This window comes from Mustela putorius, unplaced genomic scaffold, assembly GCF_011764305.1.
Source record: "Mustela putorius furo isolate JIRA1106 unplaced genomic scaffold, ASM1176430v1.1 tig00003858_pilon_pilon_pilon, whole genome shotgun sequence".
NCBI classification, from domain to species: domain Eukaryota; kingdom Metazoa; phylum Chordata; class Mammalia; order Carnivora; family Mustelidae; genus Mustela; species Mustela putorius.
The window spans coordinates 26612515-26630047 of record NW_025422010.1 but is presented as its reverse complement, the minus strand read 5'-3'; the positions used below and the strand labels follow the sequence as shown (position 1 = coordinate 26630047).

The 17533-nt window shown below is 38.4% G+C and overlaps 1 protein-coding gene across 1 annotated transcript in view; it reads right to left on the bottom strand.

Moving 5' to 3' along the window:
* Positions 1–9341: 9341 nt before the first annotated feature.
* DSG4 (desmoglein 4) overlaps positions 9342–17533 on the bottom strand; it is a 33104-nt gene continuing 24912 nt past the window's right edge. The window contains exons 12-16 of the mRNA XM_045065768.1: positions 17223–17528; positions 14330–14472; positions 14116–14179; positions 12602–12810; positions 9342–10117 (exon numbers count right to left, since the gene is read on the bottom strand). Of these exons, the coding sequence (XP_044921703.1) occupies positions 9353–10117; positions 12602–12810; positions 14116–14179; positions 14330–14472; positions 17223–17528 (1487 nt within the window). The 3' untranslated portion in view covers positions 9342–9352. The remainder of the gene's footprint in view (positions 10118–12601; positions 12811–14115; positions 14180–14329; positions 14473–17222; positions 17529–17533) is intronic.

Sequence of the window (17533 nt, the reverse complement as noted above, 5' to 3'; positions counted from 1 at the left end):
TAGTCATAGTTTAATTGTACTCTGGACAGTGTAAAAATCTCTTTTTTTAAAATTAAGAACAAAGATAAGTAATAAGTGCCATCTCAGTATGGGATCTACAATCATCATGTCAGATCATGTCCTATCTTTGCTGAGCGTAGTTCTTTTATTCTAAAGCTCATACCTAAATCTAAGGATCTTTCTTGGTGGATGATGAACCTTGTTCTATCAACCAGCCTATAGGCAGTACTCGGGAGATGCCAGTATGGCATTGTGGTTTAGGTTTCCTCATACCTTTTGGGGAGGAAAGTCATTTTTTGTTTCATTTTGTTTTGTCCCCCCCACCCCTGGGCTCAAATTGTTAGATAATATTTGGTATTTTCTTAGAAAATTATTACCTATAACTCTGGTTCTAGGATTATACTGTGCATTGATCAGGGCTGAATACTTAGATATATTGTCTTCAAAAATGAGTAGGTTTTAGGGCCATAAAAATAACCTGGGATTTTTTTTTTCTTTAAGTAGGCTCCTCACCCAATGTGGAGACCAATGGAGGGTGTGAACTCATGACCCTGAGATCAATACCTGTGCTGAAATCAAGAGTCAGAGGCTTAACTGACTAAACCACCCAGGCACCCCGCACCTAGGATAATTTAAGCCTTGATAGCAGGGCACATCTATCCAAATATTCCTTCATATTGTTGGCATCTTTACAAACAACTATAAGCTTCATAACTTTATAATACATGTGTTAGATTCCATGGTCTCCATTAGAGTACTGGAAGGGGAAACTGGAATTCCAGAAGTCAAAAATATATATATTGCTGTACTTTGGCATATAAGGTATTTTCAGAAATATCCAGGACTACCTTGTTAATAATGTGTCATAATACACAAATTCTTTAATATATGCATAGTCTTGGCTCAGACATTTCAATTCTAATGGAAATAATGTAAAGTGCATGTAAAGTCCCATATTATTTACAATATAAAAGGAATGAAAGAAACCTCAATGTTCATTCACAGCATGAATATCCCTTAAAAGACTTTTATAAATAATTTTAAGTAGGGGCACCTTAGTGGTGCAGTAGGTTAAGCGCCCGACTCAGTTTTGGCTCAGGTCATGATCTCAGGGTCGTGAGGCTGAGCCCTGCATCAGCCTCCGTGCTCAGCAAGGAGTCTGCTTGAGATTCTCTCTCTCTCTCTCCGTCTCTGCCCCTTCCTCCCTGCTCTCTCTCTCTCTAAAAGAAATAAATAAAATCTTAAAAAAAATATATATATATGGGACACCTGGGTGGCTTAGTCATTTAAGTGCCTGCCTTCAGCTCAGGTCATGATCCCAGAGTCCTGTGATGGAGCCCCACATCAGGCTCCTTGCTCAGTGGGGAGCCTGCTACTCTTTGCCTGCTGCTCCCCCTGCTTGTGCACTCTCTCTCTTTCTCTCTGACAAATAAATTTTTTAAAAATCTTAAAAAAAAAGAGACTCTCTCTGCCTCTCCCTCTGCTCCTCCCCCTCTAAAAATAAATAAATAAAATAATTTTAAATATAAAAATGGAAACAAACTTATAATAATAATTGCAACTTTAAAGTGAGATGCAACAAATAAGGGTGTAGAGATCACACTTATTTCTAAACTTTGTAGAAACAAAGTTTAACAGACACGAATTTGGATTTCTTGGGCATTAATCTGCCAACTGAAGGGTAGAGCTGGGAAAGGATTAACTGAAAGGAAAACTGTCATGGTGTTAGCAGTAGTTGTCTCTGGGTGATGGTATATGATTGCCATTACCTTTTTGTATTTTCTAAATTTTCTGCAATAACTACACATGCCTTATACTAGGAAAATAATGAAAGCTGCTCAAATAGCAAACAAACAAACAAACAACAAAAAAACAAAAAACAAAAAACAAAAGCCCTTAAAATCTTAACACTGACCTGTTCCAAAATTTTTCATTTCTCTCCTTTATAAATGTAGAAAGCATATTATTCTTGAGGTGAAAGTTTGGGTCTTAGTGCCCATGTTCTGCTCCTTTAGCTGATGGTCCTCCAGGGAGAGTGTTACTATTTCAAGGGCATTTACTGGGCTTGGTGGTTTTAGGTTACAGTGCCATCTTTGGGACATGGCTGGTATAATAACTGTGGCCACCATTTAGTGGTGTGAAATACACAATTTTTTTTTTTTAAGATTTATTTATTTTAGAGAGAGGGAGCATGGGGTGGGACAGCGGGAGAGACAGAGAGAGAGAGAGAGACTCTCCAGCAAACTATCTGCTGAGCGTGGAGCCTGATGTGGGGCTTGATCCCACGACCCTGAGATCATGACCTGAGCTAAAAACAAGAGTTGGACACTTAATCAACTGAGCTACCCATGCGCCCCATGAAACTTATACTATGATTTTGTGATATGGGCAGTTAATTGTTCCATTATCTCAAGGATTATGACTGGTAGATGAAACTCAAGTCATTCCCTCACTGTCTTGGTTCATTGAATCAGCTTCCTCACTGATCTCCTTATCAATAGACAAGCACCCCTTCTATCTGTACCAGAGCAAACTTTACAAGTGATTTCAAATTCACTCTTCTTTAAGTATTTCAATGGTTCTCTTTTTAACTTTCAGATTAAAATAAGAATTCCTTAGCATGTCATACATATTTAGGCTTCTGACTTCTCGTCTCTACAATTGTCTCCCTTCATTCCCCAGCCTTACCAGACTCCTTCCAGGTTTCTGAGGAGCTAATCTCTTTTTCCATGTTCTCAGTTTCTGTGCTTCTCTCCTATCCTTTCTAGTTTTGAGTGCCCTTCCCATTTCTTTATCTGGCTTTTTCCCATTGGGTCCTTCCAGTCTCAGTGAAAGATCATTTCTTCTAGGAAGCCTTTCATACTTGGCTGGATGCCCACAGTCTCTGCCTATAGCACTCTTATTTATTCTCTTGGGTAACACTTGCCAAACTACATTTTAACTCTTTACTTCTTCCTGCATTGGACTGTGAGGCCCTTGATGGCAAGGACCTCAGTTTACCTCTCTGCCCCTAGCAGCTAGTTCACAAGTAAATAGTGAAATGATCAAAAAACATTTAATGAATGAATGAATGAGCTTTGGCACTAGCTCACAGTGGTTCCCATAAGTTTTCTTTTTCTCAATTTTCTCCATTTAGAAAGAGAGATCATAAGGGGATTAAATGAGAATATGTTTGAAAAAGCAATTAGTGTAATCCTTTACATATGATAATAAATAAACATTCGGTTCTTTATTCTTCTCTCTTTACAATACCTATGTAGTTTCATGTTCCCTGCACCTGATGGCTCATGTCTCATTGATATCAAGGTCCCCACCCAGTCAGTACCTCCTCTGTATTTAAATACATAATGCGACTTCCAGTCAACCAGTGTTTATGCTGATCGCATGTGTGTGTTGTGACTTTTGTACCAACACCTCACCGTCACTCACCATGCATAGTCACTGCCTCCCTATTAAACACATAGTCAGTATCTCTCTTGCCTTTAACTTAGTCATCTTGCTAATCACAGAGAAATTCAGCTTTATGGATTTCTAATCCAACCTCTTTTTAAGAAAATTTTTTCGATGCTGAGAGTTAATCTTTTATGCCAACAACAATAAATACGAGTAGTCTTCAATTTTCATTTGTTCCACTTTTATTCAACTCTTTTTTTAAAATCCACCCTTCCTGGGCACCTGGGTGGCTCAGTTGGTTGGGCAACTGCCTTCAGCTCAGGTCATGATCCTGGACTTCCAGGATCAAGTCCCGCATCAGGCTCCCAGCTCTTTGGGGAGTCTGCTTCTCCCTCTGACCTTCTCCTCTTTCATGCTCTCTCTCACTCATTCTCTCTCAAATAAATAAATAAAATCTTTAAAAAAAAAAAAAAAAAAAAAAAAAAAAAATCCACCCTTCCTTACATTGCCTGTCTAAGCACAGTCCCACCTGCATATGAGCTAATGCATAAGCCCTTTGTGTTAGCACATGGTGACTGAGTGCCAAACAAAAGCTATCTTTATCTGTAAAAGAGAATTTATTTGTGTAATTATGAGAAGGGTTTTTATTGCCTTTTCCTTTATTATTTTTTAGAATGATAAGATACCTCGCAATCTTTTGTTTATTCATTTTCTTAGCAATCCACAAAAAGTGGATTCCTTCCCGGTGTGAACTCCGTTTCTTTAGTCTTACTGTTATTTCAAATAAGATGAAATAGAATTAATTAACTAACTAACTTATTTATTATCTATTTTATTTTATTTTTTTTAGGGGAGGGGGATGAGAGAGGGGCAGAGGGAGGCGCAGAGGGAGAAGCAGTGAGAATCCCAAGCCGACTCTGCACTGAGTACTGAGACCGACACAGGGCTTCATCTTCCGACCCTGAGATCATGACCTGAGGTGAAACCGAGAGTCGTAGGCTCAACTGACTGAGCCACCCAGGGACCCCTTAAATAAGCTGAAATAGATTTAAAGAAATTTTCGTAGCAAATTAATTTTCATTGGCTGTATTTAATAATTAGTCCATGTTTAAAATATTGTAACAGCCATTTAAATATTGTAACATTCAAGAAATTTATATGATATGTAGTGACAGTAAGTGTGACCTTCTGGGAATTTTTTTCCGTGTTACATGTAAGTGTAATTTTTAGAATTCATTCATTGGTTTTCATGGTTGTTTTGATAAAAAGTAAAAAATGTTTCTCTTAATACTGGGAACTCTATTTTTCCTGCTGAAGTGCTCTATCACACACACACACACACACACACACACAGACACATTTTATTACTGACCTTTTATAGAAGAAATGGTTTTGAAAGAGAAAAGACCCACGATCAATGGCTCTAATGAAGGGTAATCTTATTACCAGCAGTCTCTCAAATTCTCAGAAATTTTAACTTTCTTCTGATATATTTATCTTGTAAATCCTGAAAGTAGAATCACTTTCTCAGTAAGATTTTAAAATTTCTTTTATTCAGCTATAACATAATTTCTTTCAAAAAGCACATGAGGTTTTCAATAACTTTATTACTTTTTCTGCAAAAGGTAAATTTCTCCTGAGATTAGTTGTCTTTCTGAATTATATACTTATATTTTCTTGCCAAGGATGGCATTTACACAAGACCATTCAAAGGGCTGCTATCTAGAGGCAATGCTGGTAAACTGTAGACACTTCCTTATAGGTGCCTGGGAGAAATGGACTATATTCTTCACTTCTAAAATTAATGAGTGCATGCTATGTGCTAGATATTTTATTACCACTGGAGAAAAGCAGTGCCTTTTTTCCTAAGGTACTCACAGGCTGGCAAGCATATGCTAATATCCTGTGTTAGTTGGGGTAGAGGAAAGCTAGCTAAGCCAGCAGCTTGGGGGCAGGGAAAGAGATATCATGACATGCTCTCTGGGAAGTAGCAATGGTTGAAGTGAGTGTTGATGGATAAGCAGGAAAAGCTAAGTAGATGAGGAGCATGAAGAGGGTTCCAGGTTAAGGAGCCAAGGAGGGGCAGAGTGACAGAGGTATGAGAAAGCATGGCCTATTCTGGGACCTGCAGATGGTCTATACACGTCACTTGAAGTGGGGGTGGGGAGGGAGGTCAAGGCCAGCCAATGTAGAAAATCTTTGATTGATTGAAGTTATTTTAGACCACCCAGAATACAACTGCTCATCACAGTGGTGGTCCAAGAGGATCTGTGAGGGTTTGGAGCCAGCAAGCTCACCTTCAAATATTGACTTTTTGGAGGACCCTTGGCTCTGTAGTCTCGTGGGTGTCTCCGTGATCAATAGCGTACCAGCTGTCATGAGGACTCCTGATGGTTGCCCCAGTGTCAGCTCCTAAAATAAGAACTGCCCATTTATGAACACACAAAATTTCACTTGTTCCCCATTTTATACCAAGTTAAAACCAAACCCCTAATGAGATTCAAGTTTCTTTACCATTTGCCTTTCTCACAGATCCTTCCAGAATTAAGTCAAAAGAATTTGAAGATTAATAGTAGGCCATCCTAGGTTTGAATTTTAACTCTGCTACTCACTGAAGCTCTAACATAAAAATAACAATGCTTTAGTGTCTTCATGGATGACATGGGTAGCAGTCATACCATAGTATTGTTTAACGAATTCTATAGGATAATATATTCTGAGTAATTATTACAGTAAGCATTATATCAAATGACTGACCATGTACAATTGTATAATGCCTATTTTGCTTTAGACCTTTTTTTTATTGTATTTAATTTTACACTTAGTATTCTTTGATTATATCCTATGTTTTTAGTTTTTATACCTTTGGTATCCCTGTCAGATGAAATTCTGCTTGGCTTAGATTAGATCTCACCATTTTCAAGAAGTCTTCCTCAATTCCCCTTATGAAAATTCATTATTCTTTTCTTATTCAACAGAAATTAGTGCCTCTGATAGAGGAACAATAATGATAATTTTATTGAATTTAAGTCCACAGGGAAAAAGAAGATATTTGATTCTCTAATTTAGAACAATTTCTGGAATTTATGCAGTTGACATGTTAGTTTATAGTGAGCATTTACTAAGAAAATGATGATTTTATTGAGAAATGTTACCATTGATGAATAAATAATTTTGAATTTCAATTTACAAGTGAATTCATGCTCCTGTATTATACCCCTCACTATAGACATGATAATCACCTAACAACACAATGGGGAAAGGTTTTCTGAATGTGTGTTTGTGTGTAGAACACCACAGGCACCAAAGAGAAAATGAAACATTTTTGCTTTATCACATATTTTTAATTGAAGAAATATATAAAACATTATTACGTTCGGTAATATATTCCCATCAGAAATATCTAATTCAAAAGATGAAATTTTTTCAAATACCTTTTTTCTGAAATAAGTTTCTAAGTACTTTTTTTTTTTTTTTAAAGATTTTTATTTATTTAGATAGAGAGCCCCAGCAGGGGGAGAGGCAGAAAGAGAGGGAGGCATAGACTTCCCACGGAGCAGGGAGCCCAACGCTTGGGCTGAGCTCATATCCCAGTCACATGGGATCTTGACCTGAACCAAAGGCAGATCTTAACTGACTAAACCACCCAGGCTCCCCTATATATACTGTCTTTTTAATGTCTTCCTTTCCCTTCACCTAATAAGACTTTTCTACGATAACCCACTTATACATTTGATAACACCTTCCCTTCAGGTAATTGCACGGGGCAAGAGATATGACTCAAACTATATGTTATTATATTTATTAATTAAATCTCATTTCTTGAATTCCTGGGTCCATTTTTAAACCTTAACATCAATGGTATCAATGCTATATCATCTTTATATCCTAGATAAATCAATACCCTAACTCTTTAGTAGTGAAGAGGATATCTTGTTTTATGCTTTCTATTTTGATTGGTATGATGTTTTAATAATATTCCAACTTCAGAGGTTTATAGCATGTGAGTGATATGGACCATCTTAGAATAATGGAGGAGTTGCTCCTCACTGATAATGTTGAGAGAGAAAATAAAATGGTTCTGGTCTTGTTTCCATGAACCGCATAAGGCAAAACATCCAGCAGAAGTAGATTTCCTCTTTTGGAAGCACCCTTAAATCTCTGTGTATTGGTAGGAGAGTTCATAGAGAAATTTCCTTAGCCTTCTCACAAGTGGTTTCAGTTAAATGTTTAGTAGTATTTTCTTGGTCGTTTCTCATATCTTACAGTGTTTTCAACTTTAAACCCATAAAGACCATGCAACAGGCCAAACTTGATCCTCTCCAAGTCTGATGAAGCTATAGTATGGATATATAGGTTATAGTATGGAGATATATATATATATATATATAGATAGATAGATAGATAACAGGCCAGAATATTTGGCAATGGCTTCAAAGTTCTGTACCACAACTAGTAGGTTGTGGTCATTTTACATTTTACTTCTCCAGTTCTAGATTTCTCTTCTATAAAATGAGAGAATTGGGCAAAAGATTATGTGAGATGCTTCAAATTCTACCATAGTTTTATTTATAAAGAAACAAATTAAGTAAGAAGCATTACAGTTATTTCCTTCCAAAAGGAATAAGCCCTGAAAATAAGTTTATTTCACTTACATTGTTTTATGAGTCACATTATAGTTACTACTATATACTTTACATATTTTACAGAATTAAATAAAATGGTTTTGCTAGAACCCCTTAAAGGTTTATACCTTTATACCTACTTTATACCTACTAGAAGTAAGCAATCTGTGCATGTGTTTTTATTTCATTCATTCAACAGAAGTAGCAGTGTTAAAAAAAGAAACACAACTTAGTAACGGACTTAAATACTTTGTTAATTATTCTTGGTAGGAACTCAAAGCTGTATCCCCAAAGTTTTAAGTCTAGAAATGAGTTGGAGATTCTAGGAAGACAGAAATAATGTTTGTCTTCCTCATCTATTTATTCATAGAGACAAGACTGGCACTCATTACATAGTAGTTTCTAAGTAAATATTATTGAATACATGCGTAACTGCAGAGGTACTTTGGAGAACATCTGATTGCCAAATCAAAGCTCTATGACTCAGATCAACAAAACAGATTTCATATGGGTTTCTGACATAATTAGCAAGAATAGAAAAAACATTCTGTGTATGAAGGAAATGCTCTATTGCTTTCCCTAAGAACTGTTTGTACTCTACTGTTATCATAATTCTTTTTATTATCCTAAATTAATTTACAGTTACTGATATAAATCAATAAAGTGCAGTAAAAATTCATCCATATTGACTTTATATATGCATATCTATACATTTGTCATTCTTTTCAGTGAACCGTTTTCAGTGATGCATTCAGCTGGCAAACTCTTTCCCTGGATTGTATTAATCATGCCCTAAATATTGCATATCTTGAGAAACTGAAGAGACAAATGACTTCAGATTGCTAATGATAGATGCTCTATTTTCCTTTTCAATCTCCTTTCAGAAATGTACACTTCATTCAATTTTTCAATTAAAAATTTTTAACAGAAATATTTCTCAAAAAATAAATATGACTGATAAATTCAGGCAAGACTTCTTTTGCAGCCTCCAAGAACAAAGGCATCTTGGCTTACATGACCGGTCCTATAGGTCCGAAGACCTCTAATACTTGCCTTATAAGTTACGTGCTCATTTATTAGACAGTATCAAAGGATAGAATACATTTTCTTTAAGTTTTTGGCACATTATTTAAAACCAGAAAGAATTATAAAAGACTTATCTAAAGTGCTTAGCCATATTCACCCCCTAATAAGAGATATTCAAAAAATGGCATTAATCTTAGGATATTTGAATATTTGTTGGGTGTTAAAATGTTAAATATAGTACATTAAATACCTCTGATGGCTGTGTTGGTGATTACAAGATCTCCCTATGGGATACTGGCCCAAAGCACTTACTGTTGGGAGTAATGTATGTTACTATACCGTACTCTGTGTCGAGATGTCATTGGGGATGTGGAACCAGTGGTTTGGCTTATGTGAATGTTGGGACTCATCATTTGTGTCACTTGAATTTCGGGTGCCACCAAAATACCGCTACTCATTACAGGTCCCATACAGCCATCAGTCATGCTACCACTGCTCATGTCAGGCATACCAGGACTAGACAGCACTCTCTCAGTATAGATTACATTGTGTGTGTTGGCTAACTCCGCAGGTACACAGATATTCCCTTGAACGTCATAGACAGGTGCCATTACTGTTTCGGTCACTACGACATTGGGTGGGAGTTGAGGATCGAAAACAATTGTGGTGGGTTGCATGCATTGGTCAGCCGTTGTGTAAGTCTCAGTCACTACAATATCCCCATGGATCATGGGTTCAGGTATTGCCATTTCTGCCTGGAATTCAGCCTCTGAGAGAGTCATTCCTGAAGAGTCATTAACAAAATAATTGGGCCCCAGGAGAGGGAGGTCAGTACTGATAGGTATACAGGCCTGTTGTGAAGGAAATGGCTCAATTTCTGTGTCTAAGCAGATTTCAGCCAGAGTCCTGAATTTTGGATCTAAAGTTTCCATGCAGCTTTCATCTAAATCATCCACAATCCAACTGCAGCAACCAATGGAGCCAACGGGAGACCCTACTCCCTCATGGTCATAAATGAGCAAGCAGTCGTTTGCTGGTCGACCTTCGTCTTCATCTGCATAAGCATATGCTTTCTAAAATTAGAAGAAAAACAGGAAATTAGTTTCTTGTCCCTTAAAATAACCAAAGAGTTACAATAATTTTTAAGAGGTGTCTGATTTGAGATTTTAATGGAATGAACTGAAAAAAAGCACTGAAAATTTTTTGCTGAAATTCTAAATGGAATTTTTAAAGGAGGTCAGTCTGTATTGATGGTGCATAGAGTTTGAATAAATGTGAGCCACTCTTATTTGAAAGCTAACAAATAATAATTTCTACCTTTTATTCAGATTTTGGCAATCCAGATTTGTCAAAGACAAGGTTTAATTTTTTGGATTTATAGTCTTTTGTTTCTGAGGTGGTCTAGAAATAACAAGATATATTTAGTTATGTTCAATATGTTACTTACTTGAGGAGAGAGAGTTTATCAACTTGGAATAAAAGCATGTATAAATATGTCAATATCTTTAAGCTTCAGAAACTTGTGTCCAAATGTTCAGTGGTTTTATGTGATCTAAGTGAAGAGATCCAAGATGTGTTTGGAGTTAGATTAACAGGAAGAAGGCACTAAGAGGTTATCTGCTGTGATTTTCAAATCATTTTTAATGACAGCTCCTTTAAATGAAATCCTAGGTGTAGAACAGATGGAAGGGAACTTCTCTGTTTGAAGAGGGTGTGGTGGCTGCTAGTTCTCTCTTCACTTTCCTTCAGGTGCTGTGGCCCTTTTGGGTTCCAAGAAACCCCGCAGAATCTGTTATCATCTTATCTCTTCCCTATTTTATAACTAAGATAACCAAAGGCCCAGAGAGAGTGAATGGCATGTTCAAGACTTAAATCATTGTAGAACTCTACCTCAACTTCAGCTAACCTTTTTACACTACATCATGTTGCTTACCCTCTGCTCTGTACTAGACTCTAAATTCTACCACTGGAAATAAGTGGTTTTAAGTCTTAATCTTTTCTTCATGAGTTCAGTGCTACCTTAAAACTTTTTGCTGGTTAACATTTTTTTTTAAACTTTTATTATTTATTTATTTGAGAGTGTGTGTGTGTGTGTGTGTGTGCGCAAGTGGCAGGGAGAGGGGCAGAGGGAGAGGAAAAGTCACACTCCACGCTGAGCAGGGAACTTGATGCTGGGCTTGATCCCAGGACCCTGGGATCAGGACATGAGCTGAAGGCAGATGCTTAACTGACTGAGCCACTCGCGCACCCTGCTGTTTAATATTTTGAAGTGACCCCTTTATATGGGGAAAAATTCCTCTTGCCCAGGGCACAAATTGGCTGTAGGGGTTGAGGGTGGAGGTATAAAATGAGGCAGGAAGGAAGCACTTCACCATTCTGCAGGCTTCAGCTAGGAGAGGGAGAGGCTGCATCACACCACCTCTGAAATCTAGTGTCATTTTTTTAAGTGTAGAGCTGAAATGTTTGGGGAAGGGTGACCTACTGAAGTCACAGAGAAAAGGGAACACTTTTGGATTTTATTTCACATATCAGAATGCCCAGGACAATTTTGCCTTTAATGATAAAGCTCTTTTAATATTAGTGTGATTTTTATGAATGATTTGTTAAATATAATTTCTGTGACATTTCTATGGTACATATGTGATTGTGCTCATTTATCAAGTATTTTTAGTGATATTGATCACTCATTTACATAGTCAATATGATTCTTGCATAGTCTGTGATAGTATTTGTAACTACCGATTTTAGGAAAGAGCTTAAAATTACAAAAACATCCTTAACATTTTTTTTTTTTTTTTGTTAAGGGCAGTGGTGAAACTCATGTGTTACCATACAGGGAGTAAAACAGGCTGGTTGAAATGTGAGATGAAATGGATTGCTAATTAAATGAAATAAACATACTAAATAGGGACTCACAAGGGGATTTATTTACCCCTTGTGCTACTCTGTTAGGCCAGTCTAATGGAGCTTTCTTCTTTGGAATGCTCAGAGACCCATGATCCCTTCTCTTAGTGAGGGGACACATATTCTTGGTGATGGGGTACTGGATAGAGAACAGGAGACAGGGGTTCTAGGCCCTGATCTAGCACCAAGTCATGATGATGCTTTACTCCTGAGTTACCATTCTCTTTCTTCCCCAGTCCTAGCCTTTAATTTATTTTTTTTCTCCTTTCTGCTGGAGATACTTGGAATACCTACAGGAGGGACACCTACAGAGAAGACATGGATACACATTTTTTTCTTTCTTGATAAGAATCCTCCTGTTTTGCTGCTACTATGGGAAACAAAGTGGGAAAAGGAGAAGGAAACAGAAATGAAAACAAACAAACAAACAAACAAACAAAAAGGGGCAAAGGGAAGTAGGGAATGATGAGAGATGCTAGCCTTTCCCCAGTATTAAGATGGATGTGTGAATATTTAATTGAATATAAAGTATTTTTTTTTCAGAACTGAGACAGAGTTGAGGATGACTCAATATATTTCAGAAGAACCTACTGCCATGGGAGTTATCATTCAGTCTCAAGACTATTTCGTGCAACTGGGTGCAGGGGGATTACCTCAGAGAAATAGCTGTCCAAGAAAGCCATGTTCAGGCCCGCATCTGCATATTCCCACTGGGTTCCTATCGTGGAACTTCTCCTCCGTCGAGCTCCTGCTGCTTCTCCCGCGGCCAGGCCAACGGCAGTCCCCAGTCCTGTGTTGAGTTCCACTCCGGACACACCCCCTTCCACCGTTCCTCCACCCGCGTAGGTGTTAGTGTAGATTTCTGAAAGGAGTGAGTGTTCAGAGAACAGTGCTCGAGTGGTCTGCCCTGTTCATCCACGTGCAACACTGCCAGTCACCATGTGCCGTGTTACACACCACACCTACCCACACAAGGAGGTCCCGGAAAGCCAGGCAAAGAGCCGTTCGAATTCTACCCAGTCTCAGGCTTGCTGATAAAATCAAAGTAAATGGTACAGAGGGAGCTAGCTTTCAGACTTTGGCCTCACATTTGCACCAGCTTCTCACCTAGTCTCACAGGTGGAGAGCTTGCCAAGAAGAGCAGGACCTCTGCCTCTGTCCTGTCCCTCTCTCACTGCCTCTGTCAAGCTGCCCTGGCCTGTCAGAGCGGGCTTACACCCCACCCAGGGACCCTCCACAGCAAGGGCACCAGCAGAAACTGAAACGGTCCTCATTCACCCCAGCGCTGGAGGGAGAGCGGGCTTTCCTAGGCGTGCTCAGCCACCTTAGGCTCTCTGCATCCCAACTCTGCTTGGGGATATTAAGGAACCACCACTGAGAAATCTCATGTCTGCTCTAGAATTGGGCAGCTTTGTTTGGTCATTGCCCACTAGCTGGGTATTTTACAGTATTCCTAGGTGTACATGGAGCTGGTAAATTAGGAGACGCTAAGGCTGGTGAGGCAAATGCACGTGTAGATTTAAGAAAAGTATTTCAGTGTATATTAGAAGAGCATTTTTGCTGCTTTTTTTATTATTATTTTTTGAACAGCTTGTATTACAAATAATGGCTACAGTAGCACTCTATGCAAGGCACTGTGCCATATATTTTGTGATATATATATATATATATATATACACACATACACACAAACACACACACATTTTGTATGTATATGTGTATGTGTATATTCTGTGATATATATTCACATACCACACATATACATATATAGCATATCATATATATAATACATACATTATATATCATATGTTGTGTGACTCTTTACAGTGACACTTTGAAGTAGGTATTATCATAAACTCAATTTCAAAGATAAGGAAATTGAGGCCCAGAGAGGTTAAGTGCGGGCCCAAGGACATAGCTGGGCATCAAACTCAAACTTTCTGGTTCTAGAGTTTACATTTTCAATTGCTACACCATACTCCTCTGCCTGTAGTTTAAGAAAAAGAGAATGCTAACTTCAAACATGTAACCTTCCCTCTCATTATACTATCATCCAAAGAGTTGGCAGGCATACTGTTTTCTTTTAAAATTACTTATACATGAAATTTAACTGGTCGAATAATTTTGCAAATTTTAAAAAGAAAAACAGATTTTGGTGTCCACTGACCGGAAGAATCTATACGATCCTGGGTATTAGAGGCTGTCATGGGTACGCATATATTTGACACATCCTGAAAAGAAAGAAAAATATTTTTGAAATGCATACTTTATGTTAAGTATATAAAAACTGACATTTTTAGTTCTGTGTCTTGCATAATTGTCAAGACATGCTCAGTTCCATGGAAATCCCACACTTCTCAGGAGCGTGACAGTGCACTCACCCTGTCCTCTGGATGGGCCCCCTCTATCCTCCAAGACTGCATCACTCCTTCCCCCCCTTCTGGCACAGGAGCAAACCTCGTCCCCAGGCCTTCGGGCTGTCTTCGTTTGCAGCAGCAACACATGAGCAGCAAGAGTGGAGACACTACTCAGGAAAGTGGGAAGAGAGTTCACACATATTGTCTAAGTTAGGAAGTCATTGAATGTATCCTTTTTTGAAAAATGCGGCATTATATCGAGAACCAAAGGGAAAAATGCAAATATAAGAAAGCATCAGTTTTCCCTAAAGGACTGAATATACAACACCCATGTTTATAAACACCAAACCACCAAATCACATAGACTTTGAAGCTCGACTGAAGGGAATTTGGGATCACATCATCAGGGTTCTTTACTGATACATTAGGGAAGTAAGGTCCTTTCTTCCATCCACTTTAGGAGTCCCAGCTGGTTGCTGGCAGATCCAAGATTCAAATCCAATTTTCTGATTCTTAGTCCCTCATGTACACACATATAATTGTCTGTGTATGTATATATATATTTACTAGCCTATATATACACATGAATAAATATGTACTTATCTCCAAGAGCATGTTTCTATGTGCAGGTACCTGGATATGTATATATGTACACATAGTCCCTGTGGATATATATATATATGTGTGTGTGTGTATCCATATAAATATATATATATATATATATATCCATATAAAAACCAATATATACAAACCCATGTAACCAAGCATCATGTATATATGTATAAGTTAAATACACAATCAATATATGTTATCAAAAAGATTGAATACAAATTTCAGTTATAGGACCTAAAAATAGGTTTCTCCTTCAACCCTCATATTAATACTTAGAATCAATCAAATATCACCCACTAATTTTAATTGAGCTCCTTATATTTATTATTTTAAGATTTTTGTCTTCAAACTATAATGAAAACCTCACTTGAATTCTACATATTAATCCATAAATATCAACACTTCCTAAGTTTTCTAAGATTTTAGAATATACTCAGTTTAGTACTTTGGGGTCCACTGTAGTTGTTTTTTATACTTTTCTAATTGACTAGTATAGCATGCATTCCCCTGAGTTACTTAGAGGTATGGACGAAAGTATCAAAGCTCCTAAATCAGGACTTTAGTTGATTTCATTGAAATAGTTAATCTCACTTGGAGCAAACATCAAAAGTCTTAAATAAAGGCCCTTTGAGAAGATGTTTTGGGCAGGGACCCTTCCTCTCTCCATCACATGGTTCCTGCCCACCAAGAACACAGTCTGGGCTTCTCCATGGAGGACAAAGAACTGTCCAAAAGGGTATGCTCCTCCTACAATCGACTTCACAACTCTTCTGCTTTCTTGGCCTGATTAAGGAAGAGTTGTGAAATTCTGAACACTAGTCTACGGGGAATGCAGCTGACTCTAGGTTTTTATCCCTGAACTGCACATCAGCTTCAGCAGAGGGCTTACACGTGCTGCAGCCTGGGGTCTCATCTTGAGTACTCCTGCCTGAACATGATTAATTTTAAAGATCTCCAATGATTCTGATGTGCAGCTGAGGCCAAGACCCACTGGCTTAAAAGCAAGCTGACACCTCGACTCATTTGCTATTGGCACGTTCTGGGAAAATATATCTAATACCATTCTGATAATCACTCGTGATCTTAGTATAATCTTCAAAGTTCGTATTAGTTAAGGAAGGAAGTGCGGGGATGCATGGGTGGCTTATTTGGTTAAGCATCCGCTTTGGGTTCAGGCCATGATCCTAGCGTCCTGGGATTGAGTCCCGTATTGGGCTTCTTGTTCATCAGGGAGCCAGCTTCTCCCTCTGCCTGCCGCTCTCCCTGCACATGCCTGCTCGCTCTCTCTCTCTCTCTCTCTGACAGATAAATAAATAAATAAATAAAATTTTAAAAGGAAAGTCTGTCCCAAAGTCACTTGTTTTTTCATTCCTCAAAATGATCATGTTTCAGTGTGTACTTCTTCACTGAAGCATATTCATATTAGAGTTTGAAGGATTTAGTCAGCTTTTTTTTTTAATCCAGTTTTTGATTTCTACAAAATCTAAAGTATTGCAGGGGCAGCCTAAAATGTATTACTCCTCTGAGGATTTATGTGTTTTAAAAAATGGTATAGGCAGAGGAGGACCCCTTTTGCAGGGTTTGCTTAGGGACCTCACCATGCTTGTGACCATGGTCCTGGTTGCAGACACTCTTATCAAGAGTCCAGAGGCTCATGTTCTCTTCTAAGCTCTTCTCCGGGCTTCCTATTAAGCCAGCGTGAACGGGTTACCTGATTCCACACATCCTCACTGATTTCTCATTGCCTGAGGACTGAAGTCCAGAACGTTTGGCTTATCGTGAACATTCCTGTGTGATGGCTCCCAGCCGCATTTTAGCCTGTCCATTTCCTGAGTGGTCAGTGCCTTTCCATCCCTCTCCTTATTCACGTTTGTGTTGTTCCTTTCAGATTTTCACCCCAGATACCACCCTCCTTCTAAGAAAATCTTGGGTGTGTAGGGCCTGGGTCAAAGCCACTTCCTCCGTAAAGACTCCCAACCTTTCCCACTTGGACTTGAATTGCTTCTTAACCTCTTTTAAAGCACTTCGCTTAAAATTTTCATGATGAGATTTACTATGTTTTGCTACTTTATACTTAGAAATTTGCTTGTGTTTTTCATCTCTATGACCCTCAATAATTCTAGTTATTATTACGGAACAAGTACGTGCCCTTATTACTCCCACTTTTTTTTTTTTCTCCAAATCCCTATGAGAATTGCTATAGATTCCAAAGGGAAGTGACCAATATGAAACTAGCCACCCCAGGGAACCTGGTTAATTCTTGTCTTGAATAATTACTGAAAAGGGGATTCGATCTAGTACTTACAAAGTAGTAGTAGGAGTCCCATAGCGATCATGCCCATCCCTGTCGGCCCGAGACCAACATTTGAACCCCCAGCCTGTTCATCAGTGATAGTGCCATCTATGTCACTGGTAGCTGAGCTGCCGTCCCCCACGTCGAAGCCTGTTGTGCTAGGATACAAGCACACGTGGTTGTTGTCGCAGTCACAGGCCTCTAACGCTACGATCTGTGGCAATTCACACGTCCGGTGATAGCTGTCCTTCACAATGATTGGGATTTGGTAAACAATCTGGTCTAAAGGCTGCACAGCCGTCAGGATTGCAGAGGTAGCTGAA